Genomic DNA, 13,955 nt, shown 5'->3' on the forward strand with positions numbered 1-13,955 from the left:
CGCAGGAAACGAAGCTGCAACCTGGGGGACAACAGCGGAAGCCAATGGGCCAGGGGTGGCCGCAGGGAGTACCCCGGCCAACACCTGCGCATATGTCATGGCTCCATGCAAAGTGGAGCCGTCAGGCCTGACAGGCGGCTGCACTAAAGGGGTCACAGAGGCCTGCTGCCCTTGTGCACCACCGGCACCAGCAGGTGGCGCTGGGCAACGTCGGCGCTGATTATTCCTACCCTCCCGCAGCAGCTCAGGCCCTGGTACAGAGTCAATAGAGCTCACCCAGGACTCTGAACCCGAGCCCCCTGCAAATACAATTGTGGAGCATGGAGAGGAGGGAGACTGGCGTGCCCGGCGGCAGGAACCCGCAGCCGCGGCGCCGCCCGCCATGCCCACACCCCCACTATGGCGCCCGCGAGCTCCCTCGCGGGATGCAGCACTAAACGATGCGGCCGAACTTCTCCCCAGCTGACCGGCGTCACCGCCGGGTGCACCCGCGCGACGCGCAGGGCGCGAGGCCCGGCCGGAAGCTGTGGCCGGGGCCTGCGCCTGAGTCACAGTATCCCCAGCCTCCGCATAGCGAGCGGGGACCGCAGCGGAGCGACGGGGGCGATCGGGGACTAGAGCAGAGCGGCGGGGGCGAGGCATGTCAGCAGACAACAGGGAGAGAGGAGACAAGACTAAAGGAGAGAGAGAGCAGAAAGAATAAAGAGGGAAATAAAACAGCACAGAAGAGACAGATACAGATGGGAACAGAGAAGAGGAACTGGAGGAGATGAAAGTGAAGATGAACATGTGTGAGTACAATAAGAGTAATGACAATACTTATATTGCTTTACTGCACAGCAGAACCTTCCTGGCAGCTGAACAAACCCAAGGAAGATGACCTAAAATGTCTGCTAGCCCAGTCTCCCTGAAATGCCCCTAAAACCCCACCCCCCAGCATCCTTCCTATAGGCTGACCTAACTCACCTCATACTCCCTAACTGCCTAGTAACAAAACTTAACCCCCTATAGCCCGTAGTCTGACCAACTGGCTCGGGTGTTTAATTTTTACTTCATGCATATGAAATGCACTCCGTCTTAAAGAACAGACAACATAAAACAAGACTGTTATATATTCCAAACTCAAACATTAGTGTCCAACTCTCCAGTATTAGACACACCTGTGTCAAATGCCTGGTTGGGATAATAATCCTCTATCATTGGCTGAGGAGAGCGCACCCAACTAAGGAATAATGACAACATGACTAACCAGCCATTTTTACCTCCACCTCAACTAAAAAACAGTGACATCTAAAAAGGGGGGGGGGGAGGATTTGCAGCAGGTAAAAGGATGAAATAACTGCCTGTGATCAATAATATAATCCCCCAAACACTCCCCTAACGATTTTAGGCTGACAGATTGCTACTTATTTAACCAATGAATATATAATAGTGAAATCTCTAATATCTTAAAGGAGCCTCGCTCTAACAACCTCATGGTTTAATTTTGCTCTAGCTTATTCAGCCCTATGCATTTTTATATAAATGCGCCTCATTCAGTTTGCTGCGCAGTTTTTATTATAAAGGCGCACAAGTATAAAGCCAGAATACACCTCATTTATACATCTGCAGGTCAGTCTCAGTCAGGGTTGCCGATAAACGGGTACAGCTCCCGCCCCCCTGGAAAGGCAGGCAAGCCTCCCGCCTGCCACCGATCTCCCGTCTCCCCCCCGCCAGTACCTGTTAAACCCCCGCAGCGGGGGGGGGGCACTGACGCGATTCGCATAATTTTGGCCCCGCCCCCTGCTTCACAATTCCTGTTTTTCCGTCATTGTCTAGCGGGATCGGGGCCAAAATGACGCGATCGTGTGGCCCCGCCCCATGCTACACCTGCAAACTGCCCTCAGCCCGCCCGGCCACGCCCCTGTTCTGCTGATCTGGCTGCTCCCTCCCGGAAGGAGCGGCCAGATAGTCGGCAAGTATGGTCTCAGTATCCCATTATAGGCCTGATTCAGCGTGCACTGCTGATCGCAGATTCCCAATTATTGGGAATTTGCGCGTACGCAGGACCCATTCTGGGAGTGTGCAGAATGGGTCCTGCGTAGTCAATGCCTCAGCCTGATTGACACCTCCTGCAGCATTTGCATAATAGCAAGGACGTAATTTGCAATTGCACTCCTTGCTGAATCACCTCCTATATCAGTAACATTGTAAGAAGGCTGATTGCTGCAGAATTTGCGGTTGTTTCACCTAAGGCCAGCTGTGAGAATTTTACTAAGGCCAGCTGTGACTAAGGCCAGCTGTGAGAATTTTAACCATACGTAAGGGGAGATTTATCTTGGAGAGAGATAACGTGAGGAGAGATAAAGTAATAACCAATCAGCTCCTGACTTATTTTTCAAACACAGCCTGCAAAGTGAGAGTTAAAAGCTGATTGGTTGGTACTTTTCTCTCTCAACTTTATCCCTCACCAAGCTTGAATAAATCTCCCCCATAGCCTCAAAACAGTCCGAATAGGAAACAATAGTGGGAGTAACATGTCTAACTGCTATAGTAGCCGCTCTAGCACCTCTCCCTCTCTCTGTACTATCTGCAGCATTAATCCTCCTCACACCGGTGTGAGGCACATTCTCTATTCATTGCTGTCTGCCTCCACTATGAAAGCACATTATACACAAAAATATAAAGTGCTAATTAATACAGAATTGAGGTGTAGGAATATCTCAAATATAGATGGTGATAAATGTGATAGTGCACATTATTATAAGCATGTGTTTTAAATAATTAACTCATGTATTTGTTTTGCAATTTGCACTAACGTACTGCGCTAATATAATTACGTTTAGCACTAATAATTAGTAATAAATGTATACAGTAGTTCCTGATTATTCAGTTTGCAAGGGGAATTTTTAAAAAATTTTATCAGTAGAATACGTGAAAATTTGTATATAGTAATGTCAATGTTCTTCTTTTGAAACAGTGGCTCCAAGCACCCCAGTGTGCGACATTCCCAGCACTGCAATGAGTGGAAGCGCAGTCGAACTAAAATGTTGGGAGAAGCAAGGAAATCCAACTTCAGTGTACCGGTGGTATAAGAATGACGTTCTATTGGATGACCAAAGCCAAAATGCCAAAGCTATCAATGCAACATATAAAGTGAATACAAACACAGGCATTCTGGTGGGTACTTCTGCTGCCTTATATGTCAATATTAAGCTTATTAGTTCACTAGTAAGTAGTGACATCAATTACATCATTAATTTCTAGTGAATATATAGGCCGACTCCTCCTTCATATTGGAATACAAAATGGCTGCCTGTGTGCCTGAGACTGTGCCTCATGAATTGCTCTAGTGAAGTAATTATTTCCTAGTGAATTGATAGGCTGCATGCTGATAAATACTGGATTAACCAAGAAAGGCTGACCCCATTGTGAAGCTCATGAAGTGTATCAACGAAGACACTAGACTCTAGTGAACGAATAGTTTGCACTATCAGGAATATTCACTCAGCCCACAAAATGGCTTCCTCCTTTCTGAGTAGGTGAAGGGTGCACTGTACATGACTCCTGTGGCATGTGGCCCCATTAGTGTGGCTTTTTTCAGGCTCAATTTAAAGTATCACATAATCTACCAGTTTATTTCTGTCTCTCTGAGCTAAACTTGGTAAGTTGGGTGAGACATAACATGCACAGCAACTGGTAAGGACTAATTTGAAGGCTTACTAAAAGGGGGCATATCACGAACAGTTCACTTAACTACAATTGTGAACTTTTCCCATCATACGCATCTAGATGCCTCATCTGAGGTCTGTTACATGGCAGCACCCATGGACCAATTTTTGATGGAAAAAGACATTTAAAAGTAAAGTCTAAAAAAGAACTGGGGATTTTTAACATTATTAAACCTAAAATGTAGCTAATTTGCAATTTGACTGGTAATCTGTGGTGGAACGTGGCATCACTGGGCCTCAAAGCCCAGTACATCAAAATAGTTGCCTTGATTTTGCATTTGTGTGCCTAGATGGTTGGCTCAGGAGCATGCCTACTCTCTGCCCTCGGCAATTGCCATAGCTTAGAGTGCACTACAAATGCTACCAAAGAGTAACATAAAGGCACAAAATAAGAACCCATTAAAAAAGCAAAGCATAAGACTGGTAGATCACCAGCTCGGAGCTAGCTCAAAATTTTATGTGCCCCCGAGCAAAGCTAGGAATGCCCTTTAAAAGGCGCCTTCTGGATAATTAAATCTTGTCTTTGCAATGCTCTGCAACAGTAAGCACCCTGGTGCTCCAGTTCTGAACTTAGCCGAGAATCTCCTTACTCCTCCGAACTCCTCTCGTTGACCTGTGCAACCTTCAGTGGATCCAGAACTGCCAGCATTCTAGCTCCATATATATTAGGCCCTTCTAGGTGTGCTTGTGTCAATCAGGTGCCTAGTTAAGACCAGTGCTGATTTTATTCTGCACTTTGTAGATGCCCTGTGTGTTCATATTCTGATACTGGGCAGTTCTGAGACAGAATTCCCGCTTTTGCACAGGCTGTTACCGGCTCTGCACGTGCCGAGTCCCTTTGCGGCTAGCGTCAGAAACTACTCATGTGTCAGATGTTTCACATTTGATAAGTTTTATTTTTGTTTGCGCCTAATGCAGCATCCTATGAAAATAATAAGAATGACTGAAGGTGAGCAGATATTCTAGTAGTGGAAGGATAGCTCTATTGATGCAGTAATGTGGAGGTGAAACAATTACGTTCCCATTTTACTCAGACATATAAATAACTTGGAATTGTTCTCAGGTGCTTTGCCCATCATATGAAGTGCTGGTGTACTGGGCCGGGTGTCTCTTATATTTTGCTGAGCGCACACATGGGGACTACACTAAACAACATTCCTACTGTTCCAAAGTCACAAGTCAACATGCTGATCTATACAAATTCAGAGAGGGACAGTTTACAGGGAAAGAGGGACATAAAGAATTCTGGTATGAGAGGATCCGTTAGGACATACAGATGTGTCCTCGCTTACTGGTCGTCCATACACCATTCAGCATGAGACACCTGGGGGCGACAGACGCTCCTAGAGGAGCAGCATACAGGGTAGGATGCAGCAAAGGGAGAAATTAGGTCAAACCCCAAAAGGGTTTGACCGCATTTTTCATATGCATCAAGCCTCGGAATGCGATGCACTCCTGGGCTTGGTTGCTGTGGGTAACGCCATCTTCCTGATAGCATTACTCATAGAAGCCTATGAGCTTCTATCGGGAGAGTGCTGTGAGAGGGATCCACTCGTATCCCTCCCAACACCCCCCGCGGCATGCGCAGAAGGACGCCAGGGGGACTTCTGGGTCATAAACCCGGAGGTCCCTCATTCGCAAAGGACAGCTCTTACCGAGAGAGCGGTCCTTTTGCGGTGTTCTTCATGCATAACGGCGTAATCAACCCCTGCATGCATGCGAAGAGCGGCGGGATGCATCACATCCATTCCGAATGCTTGCGTCGTGCATCCCGCCCACAGTATTTATCTTTCTATTTTGCGTCCTATTATAGCAGATGCAGCAAAAAGCTACTCATAGGGGCCCATTTATCAATGAGTTTTATCACACGCAACAAGTGATGAAACTCGTTGCATGTGATGATGATGCTCCAGCCAATCTGCTCCTAACTGTCATCTGCTTGAAAAATGACAGTTGGGAGCTGATTGGCTGGAGCACCAAGTTTAAAAACTCGCTGCCTATGATAAAACTCGTTGATAAATGGGCCCCATAGTGTACTAGAGACGCTAGCCTGCGACGTGAACCGCACAGTCATTTGTTGTACACACGTACAAAGTCACAGAAGAAGCACAATGAAACTTGGCGTGAGAAAAACCGTGATCGCTCGCATCGGAGCCATGTTTACACAGATTTTTTTGCTCATTCGCGCACAAGTGTTGCACACCCCATTGCTCAATGCAATCTAACAATGCAGTTTAGTCGCTTCTTTGTGTTTTTATTATGCGTATAAGATGCACATTTTTAGGCGAAAAAGACGTAACAGTTATGCTGGGTACACACTGACAGATATGTTGGCAGCCCAATATATCTGCTGCCTGCCCACCAGTACCAGTGTACCCGCGATATGTCGGTGAACATCGTCGTTCACCGACATATCGCATTGGCTGTGCTGCACAGCCGATGGACAGATATGTCTGCAGACCGCCCGTACACACACACACAGCGGAAGCCGCGGGGAGGGAGGCAGGACACGGTCCCTGGCCGCCAAGACCTGCAGCCAGACACAGATGATGGCCATTCAGTGTATGAATCTGTATATGTATCTGTATAGTGTGTACCCACCTTATGAAAGGGCTCATCTGTAAGTAGTTTTCTGGTGGCAAATTCTCACTTTTGTTTACCCTGTGTCAGAGTCTGTAGACAGGAGGAATCAGCTATACTGTACACCAGAGTCCTAGATTGCCATCCCCCAATTTTAATTAGCACCAGAGAGTATTGATTTTTGTGACTAACAATCCCTGTCTCTTCAAACAGCATTTCAACACAGTCACAAAACGGGACACAGGAGAATATTACTGTGAGGCCATTAACAGTGTTGCTACGCAGAGGTGTTTAGCAAAGAGAATGCAAGTCGGTGAGTAGCCTTAGCCTGTGACATACAATATTAGCATGTCTATAGAAAGGATACGTTGTATTAGACTGAGGGGTAGATGTACAAATCCTGGAGAGAGATAAAAGTGCCAACCAATCAGCTCCTAACTGTCATTTTTCAAAAACAACCTGTAAGTGGCAGTCAGGAGCTGTTTGGCTGGTACTTTATCTCCATCCACTTTATCTCTCTCCAAGACTTAGTACATCTCCCCCTGTACCTTTTTCGATAAGATGGGGAAAGATGAAAAACCATCTGTCTGCAGGAAGCAACATAAAATCCACTCCATTAACTCTCCAGTTAACTATAGTTACTGTGCAATGAGGGATTTCTCAAGTTGGTAAAACTACTGTACACATACATGTTCCAGCCGGAATCCGTATTTAATCAGCCGCCGGATCAAATATCGACAGCATAACCCCTCGACGGACCTAATTCCCGACTGGAGCTGGTAAGTAACCTAACCCTCTCCTCTGCCCCCCTTCCCCACGGCTAGACGCTAAGACACCCAGTTTACCTTCGTTCGGTATTCCCGGGTGCCGGTATTTTGTAGTGGGGCTAATGATAGGCGTTGGGATTTTGACGCCTATCTTTAGTCTCCTGTCGGGCTGTCAGTGTCGGGATATCAGTGGGCGGGATAGTGCTCGCTGGTATTCTGACTGCATCCCATTCCAGCCTAGCCCACAACCCACATTCCTGCCAGTGAGCGGTCACAGGTCGATTCTGATCAATGGAGGAGATGTATCAAACTTTCTAAAGAGGACAAGTCGTGATGTTGCCCATAGCCAACCAATCAGCTTCTAGCTATCATTTTATAGACTGTACTTGATAAATAATAGCCAGAAACTGTTTCGATGCTAGAGGTAACACCTCTGTAGAAGGTTTGATATATATCCCCCAGATCAGTAATACATCTTCTTGCGGAAGTAGCCACCATCACTATCAGCGCACCAGTTCCAGCCTAGCCCAGATGCCTGATATCAGTTGGATCTCTTTGTACACTCACCTCTGCATGGCACGCAGTAATGCCAACACACCCACAATGCGCCCTCATAACGTGCCTAGGTGTGAGCTCCCATAGTTACACCCACTTGGTCGCTAGTGGAGATGTGGCTGAGAAACAATGAAGCAGTAACTTACCAGTTTCACTCAGTGGAATGGAAATGTGACCAAGAACTCAAAAACATACTAATAATCTAAGGCCCTCATTCAGAGCCGGACACTCTGAGCAGAGCGCACGCTCTGAATGAGGGCCGCCCTCCATAAAAATGGAGCGTCCTCCTGGACGCTCGTATAGCTGTGGGTCACCACCCACAGCCTATACGAGCGTGCAGTTTGATGGCCGCAATGGTCGTGACCATCGCGACCATCGAAACTGCGAGCCGGAGCCTGCGGTTGAGGTTTTCAACCGCAAGCCCCGGAGTGATTTTGGCTCTATCAGAGCCAAAATCACTCCCACTGACATCACTAGTGATGTCAGTGGGGCCGGCTTCTGACGGGAGGCGTTCCTGTGGGAACGCCCCCGTCAGGGAGGCACGCCCCCGGCACGCCCACCAAAGGGGGCGTGCTGTCAATCAACATCGACAGCACGCCCCCTTTGATCAGACACAACGAGCGAAGGACTTTCCTTCGCTCGTCGCGTCTGGCGCATGCGCACGACGGAGCTCCCTCCGTCGTGCGCATGCTCAGTGCAGACCATCGACCCACTTGCGAGCGGACAGCCGCTTGCGAGTGGGTCTGAATCAGGGCCTATGTTCTCTCTGACCCATGGGTAACTTCAGATTTCGAGAAGGATTATTATCACACTGTTAGTTGTTAAGGTTTTAGGAGCTGGAGGCACAAATATTTGTGTTTAAAGGGAAGTATTAGTGGCACTTATTATTAACTGAAATACGTAAAGTGATAGCGTACAAGCAGCTAATAGAGGCACTAAAGTCCATTAATCACAGATACATGGCTGAAGTGCTCTTCTCCTGTTGTGTAGATGACTTGAACCTGGCTGCAATCATATCAGCGGTAGTGATTGTCGCTCTTGTCATCACGTTATGTGGCTGTGGGATTTGTTACGCGCAGAGAAAAGGCTACTTCTCAAGTAAGTGTTCTTCATTCATACTAAATATCAGCTGTCCCCCTTGCAGACTGTAATACATTTGTCCTCCTTTCCTGTTGTCCCTCTGTTGTGTCAGCTCAATGGCTCTTTAAGTTCTCTCTCTGAAATGAGAGGTACCAGGTCACTAATTACCATTAAACATAATTTCTAATGGTATTTTTGTAAACTGGTTTCGCAGTTGTCGACTCTTCGCAAACCTGTCAACTTCGGGTTACACAGCTTCTTTGTCAGGCACCAGTTTGATAGTCGCCTCACAGCATCACTGTGCTTATTAGTAATGCTTAGATGCTCAGATCTATAAGATAAGTAACATGCTGAATTCCATCTACATGAGGTACCACATTGTTCAGGGTAACAGTATCCTCACACCACTAATCTATGCTGTTATTAAAGTTTAGCATTCTTATTTTGGTTACATAATGGTTTAGTCCCTCCCACTTCAAATTTGCATACATATAGACACACCACAGTAACATGAGCAGAAATACTCTGTGTTTCTGTTACCATTCAAGTATTTTGATTGATTACAAAATGTTATAACTCTTATAAAGAAAAAAATTATAGAACTGATGCTCTGATCATAGATCAACACAAGTAACAGAGGGCCTGATTCAGAGCCGGACGCTCTTTGAGAGCGCTCGCTCTGAATCAGGGCGTCCCTTTTTTTTTTTAAAGACGGCCTCCTGGCCGCTCGCATAGCATAGCAGGACGTCATCTTTCGTGGACAAACATCATCATTCCTTGACAAAAGTCCTGGAATGATGATGTTTGTCCATGAAAGATGACGTTTTGCCTCTTTCTGAGTCCCATTTTTTGGAGGGAAAAAATCCGAACCTGGTGTGCAAAACCGAACTAATCTGAGCCTGCCCATCCCTAATATATATATTTAATATATTTTAGTTGGAAGTTAAATAAATATCTTAATTCCCTCCTCAGCCTTTGTTGCAGCAGACTGAAGGCGGGATGGATCAAGCATCGCATTATGTATGTGATACATCCCGCCATGGACGCATGCATACCAGCATTAATAATTGTGGGAGGACTCTGGGGGGGGTCCTTTTGGATCCCTCTCAGGGAACAATGCAAAAAGAAGTCCATAGTCTTCTATTAAACAATTCCATTTATAGATGGCATTGCCTACTGGGTACAAGATGCGGAAAGTTTCGCTTTCTCAAAATCCCCAATTCCCACTGTTTAATCGTTAAGTGGTTATGGGGTTATTGTATAAGGTGAAAGGGTTATTTCTACTTCAGGGTCCATAGGGGGTCCACAGGGTTGACCTTGGGGTATAGCTGGATCTGGATCCATGGGCACCACGCATGGTACTCCCAGGATGCACTTGGGTCCGTCCTCCTCTATACCCCGCCCCGGCCACAGGCACCTCAGTTTTAGTTGGTGCCCGGCCGGAGTCGGGTCACCCTGCGCAGTGGGGCTGCATAAGCAGCCCCTAAGCTTTATTCTTTATTTAAAAAAAAAAAAAAAAAAAAGAAGATCTTATTATTTTATTTTTACTGTCTTCAGAGCGGCAGCATCAGACTGTCCATCTGGACGTCTATGCTGCCGCTCCAACAGCCCCGCTGGCGCTGCGACGCCGGTACTGATCCGGGGATCGCAGCGGGACCCCGGAGTCAGTGCTAGCGTGGCTCTGGGACCACCCAAGGACTGCTGCCGGACTGAAGGGGCCAGGTAAGCCGCGTGCAGCGCTGTCAGCGCTGCATGCGGGGATAATGCAGTCTTCATGCCGCCGGTCTCTGGGGACGGACCGGCGGCGCTAGTAGCGGCGGCGGGCTCCCCCTCTTCAGGCATACCCCGCGTGTCCGCTGGCCCCCGGGGTGTAAGTACCGGCGGGGAACCGGCTTCCCCGGGGGTTTAGTACTAGCAGGGGAGGCAGCCTTCCCTGCTTCAGCGCTCCTCCCCTCAGCCCAGCGCGCCTTCTCATGTGTGCTGGCGTCGCTGGGCTGTAATCTCCTGGCCACTCCTCCTCAGAGCTCTCCGGCGGCCATCTTCCTCAGGCAGCATCGCAGAGCTCCCAGGCAGGCTTCCAGTGGACCAGTCTCCCTGCGTACCTCTCCCCCTGCAAAGGACAGTGTTCGCAGCGCTATAGCCCTCCCAGACACTGAATCTGGGAGGTTGATTGTAGCAGAAGGTGCAGTGAGTATAACTTCTCTGCATGGTATGTGACTATTGCTAGTGCTGCTGTCTGTGCTTATTTTCTACTTACTGTCAGCTTTTTACCTATCCCTTTCCTTCTCCTACGGCCCGCAGGTGCGTGGGGGAGGGGTGTTCTTTCTGTGTACCTCACTTATATAAATCTACGTATTTGTGAGGTCCGTCACATACTGCGGTGTGCTTCACAGTACCAGTTTGTGGGCTGTTTGGGTTGCATACTTGGGAGTGCGTGGGTGTTATACGCCTTTCCTCGTTTCGGTGAGACACTTTTTTTGAAAAAAAAAAAAAGTTTGTGTCATGTCTGATGAGGGGAATGAGCGCTCCGAGGCTCCTGTGTTGTTTTCCTGCCGACGCTGTTCGGCAGGGGTTGACGGGGCAGAATTGTCTGAGGACGGTCTGTGCGGGCGGTGCCAGTTGGTACCTGGACCCTCTAAACCCCCGGTGGCGCAGGATCCTCTGTGGGCAATGTTTACGCAAGTGCTGGCGTCAATCGCGGACCGACTTGCGGTCCCGACTGCGGCCCCTTCTAGGGCGTTGCCCCAGCCTACCATGCCCCGTTCCCCGGGTGTGACTCGTCTGGTGCAGTCTCCTCCCGGGTCTCAGACTGTGGGTCCTTATGCGGGTTTGCCGGTATACGTGCAAACCCCCACCGTGCCGCAGCAGTCGATGGTACCATTTCAGGGGTATCCTCAGGCAGTACCCCCGCCTTGGGTGGACGTCCTCTCCAGCTCTGTTCAGAGTCTGGCGGCTTCGTCCTCGGCTTTTCAGCATATGTTGCACAGTGATTTGCCCCCACGGGCGTCCAAGCGTTCCGTTCCGGCTTCACCGGCGGCTCAGTTCACGGACACGGACGTGTCTTCGGATGACGGGGAGATCCATGAAGACTCTGACTCGGATGCCGGGGCCCAGGAGATGGAGGCTAAGTCTTCCATTAATGTGCCGGCATTGGTTAGGGCGGTGCGGGCCATCCTTCACATTGAGGAGGATGTGCCCGCCCCCAGGTCAAAATGCCCTAATATTAAAAAGGCCACGGTAGCTTCGACGGTTTTTCCCCTGTCCGATCAATTGACGGATCATATGGCAGGGGCCTGGCAGTTGCCCAGCAAGAGGTTCCAACCGCAGAAGCGGTTGGCTTCGAACTATCCGTTTCCGGAGGCTCATTGCAGGAAGTGGGAAACTCCTCCAGCGGTGGATTCCCACGTTACCCGCTTAATTAAAAGCGCTACGCTGCCTTTGCCGTCGATCTCCTCCCTGAAGGATCCCACGGACAGGAAGGTGGAGACTTGTTTGAAGTCTATTTACTCTCTCTCGGGGGCGGTGGCCCGTCCGTCCATGGCCATCTCTTGGGTGGCTAAGGCCATCGAGAGCTGGGCCAATGCTTTGGAGGATACCTTTCCGGAAGATGCTCCGGAGATCCAGAGAGCGTTGATAGGTCAAATGAGGGATGCGGCTTCCTACATTGGGGAGGCATCGTTAGACGCAAGCCTGCTAACCTCTCGGGTGTCGGCTGCAGCTGTGTCGGCGCGTCGGTCTTTGTGGCTGAGGTCTTGGAGAGCTGACGCTGACTCCAAAAAGGGACTGGAGGCCTTACCTTTTAATGGGGAGTTGCTTTTTGGTCCAGACTTGGACAAAATTGTGGACACTCTGGCTAAGTCTAAATCAGCCTTCCTCCCTTCGGCTTCTGCTCCTACCAAGGTACGGAGCTCTGCTTTTCGGTCCTTTCGGGTTCAGGGCAAGGCAAAAGGTCAGTCCTTCCCGAGGCAGTCGACGACCAAGGCCGCTTCTAAGCCCAAGAAGCAGCCCTGGAGTGCCATGCGCCCTTCTTCCAAGCAGGAAGATAAACCTTCTGCCTGATGGGATGGGTCTCCCTCTGGGGGACCCCAGAGTGGGAGGCCGACTTCTTCTATTTGCCCAGTGCTGGCACAATACCACCACGGATGCCTGGGTTCGAGAAGTGGTCTCCCAGGGGTACGCCCTGTCTTTTCGGCACAGACCGCCCCACCAGTTTTTCTGCATGAGTCCTTCTCAGGATACGACGAAGTCTTTACAGATTCAGGAAGCTATAGAGTCCTTGCTGACAGCAGGGGTCATTGTTCCCGTTCCTCCATTACAACGAGGGACGGGGTTCTATTCTTCTCTGTTTCTGGTGCGGAAACCCAATGGTTCTCATCGCCCTATCCTCAACTTGAAGTCTCTGAACAAATTCCTCAGAGTTCCCAAGTTCAGGATGGAAACGTTACGTTCCATCATTCTGGCGATGGAACTGGGGGATTACATGGTGTCCCTGGATATCCAGGACGCCTACCTCCATGTTCCGATAGCACCTTCGCACCAGCGGTATCTGAGGTTCGCTATCCTTCAACACCATTACCAGTTCCGGGCGCTACCCTTTGGTCTCTCCACGGCACCGAGGGTGTTCACGAAGTTTATGGCGGTCATGGCCGCACATCTTCGGAACCAGAATGTACGGCTACTACCGTATCTGGACGACCTCCTGTTGCTGGCGAGTTCCCCGGAGGTACTGCTTCATCATCTCCACTTGACGGTCGCTTGCCTGCAAGCGCACGGGTGGCTGATAAATTGGAAAAAGTCCTCCCTGATTCCATCTCAGCGGATGGTTCATTTGGGAGCCCTGCTGGATTCTCGGCAGCAAAGGATCTTCCTGACCCCGGAGAAGGTCTCCTCCCTGCAGCTGAGGATACACAGTTGCCTGAGCAGTTGCCGCCTGTCGGTCCATTCGGCTATGAGGGTTTTGGGCTCCATGGTGTCAACATTCGACATGGTGGAATTTGCCCAGTTCCATTCCCGGCCTCTACAGGGGCTGATTCTATCGGAATGGAACGGGTTACCTCACTGGATCCGCTCTCAGTTGCTGGTGTTGTCCCCGGAGGTTCGGCAGTCTTTGGCTTGGTGGCTTCAGACAGCTCATCTGATCGAGGGGCGTCCCTTTTGGATCCCGGACTGGGTCCTGCTCACGACGGATGCCAGTCTTCGGGGTTGGGGGGCAGTGACCGGCTCGTTGTCACTTCAGGGTCGTTGGTCTGCGGAAGAAGCTCTT

General features: G+C 49.5%; 1 protein-coding gene across 1 annotated transcript in view; it reads left to right on the forward strand.

The window, feature by feature from the left end:
- JAM2 (junctional adhesion molecule 2) overlaps nt 1-13,955 on the forward strand; it is a 120,656-nt gene that overhangs the window by 82,915 nt on the left and 23,786 nt on the right. The window contains exons 5-7 of the mRNA XM_088481629.1: nt 2,960-3,159; nt 6,504-6,603; nt 8,603-8,710. Coding sequence (XP_088337755.1) covers nt 2,960-3,159; nt 6,504-6,603; nt 8,603-8,710 — 408 coding nt within the window. The remainder of the gene's footprint in view (nt 1-2,959; nt 3,160-6,503; nt 6,604-8,602; nt 8,711-13,955) is intronic.

Source organism: Taudactylus pleione, unplaced genomic scaffold (genome assembly GCF_031769625.1).
Source record: "Taudactylus pleione unplaced genomic scaffold, aTauple2 ptg000276l, whole genome shotgun sequence".
Taxonomy (NCBI): domain Eukaryota; kingdom Metazoa; phylum Chordata; class Amphibia; order Anura; family Myobatrachidae; genus Taudactylus; species Taudactylus pleione.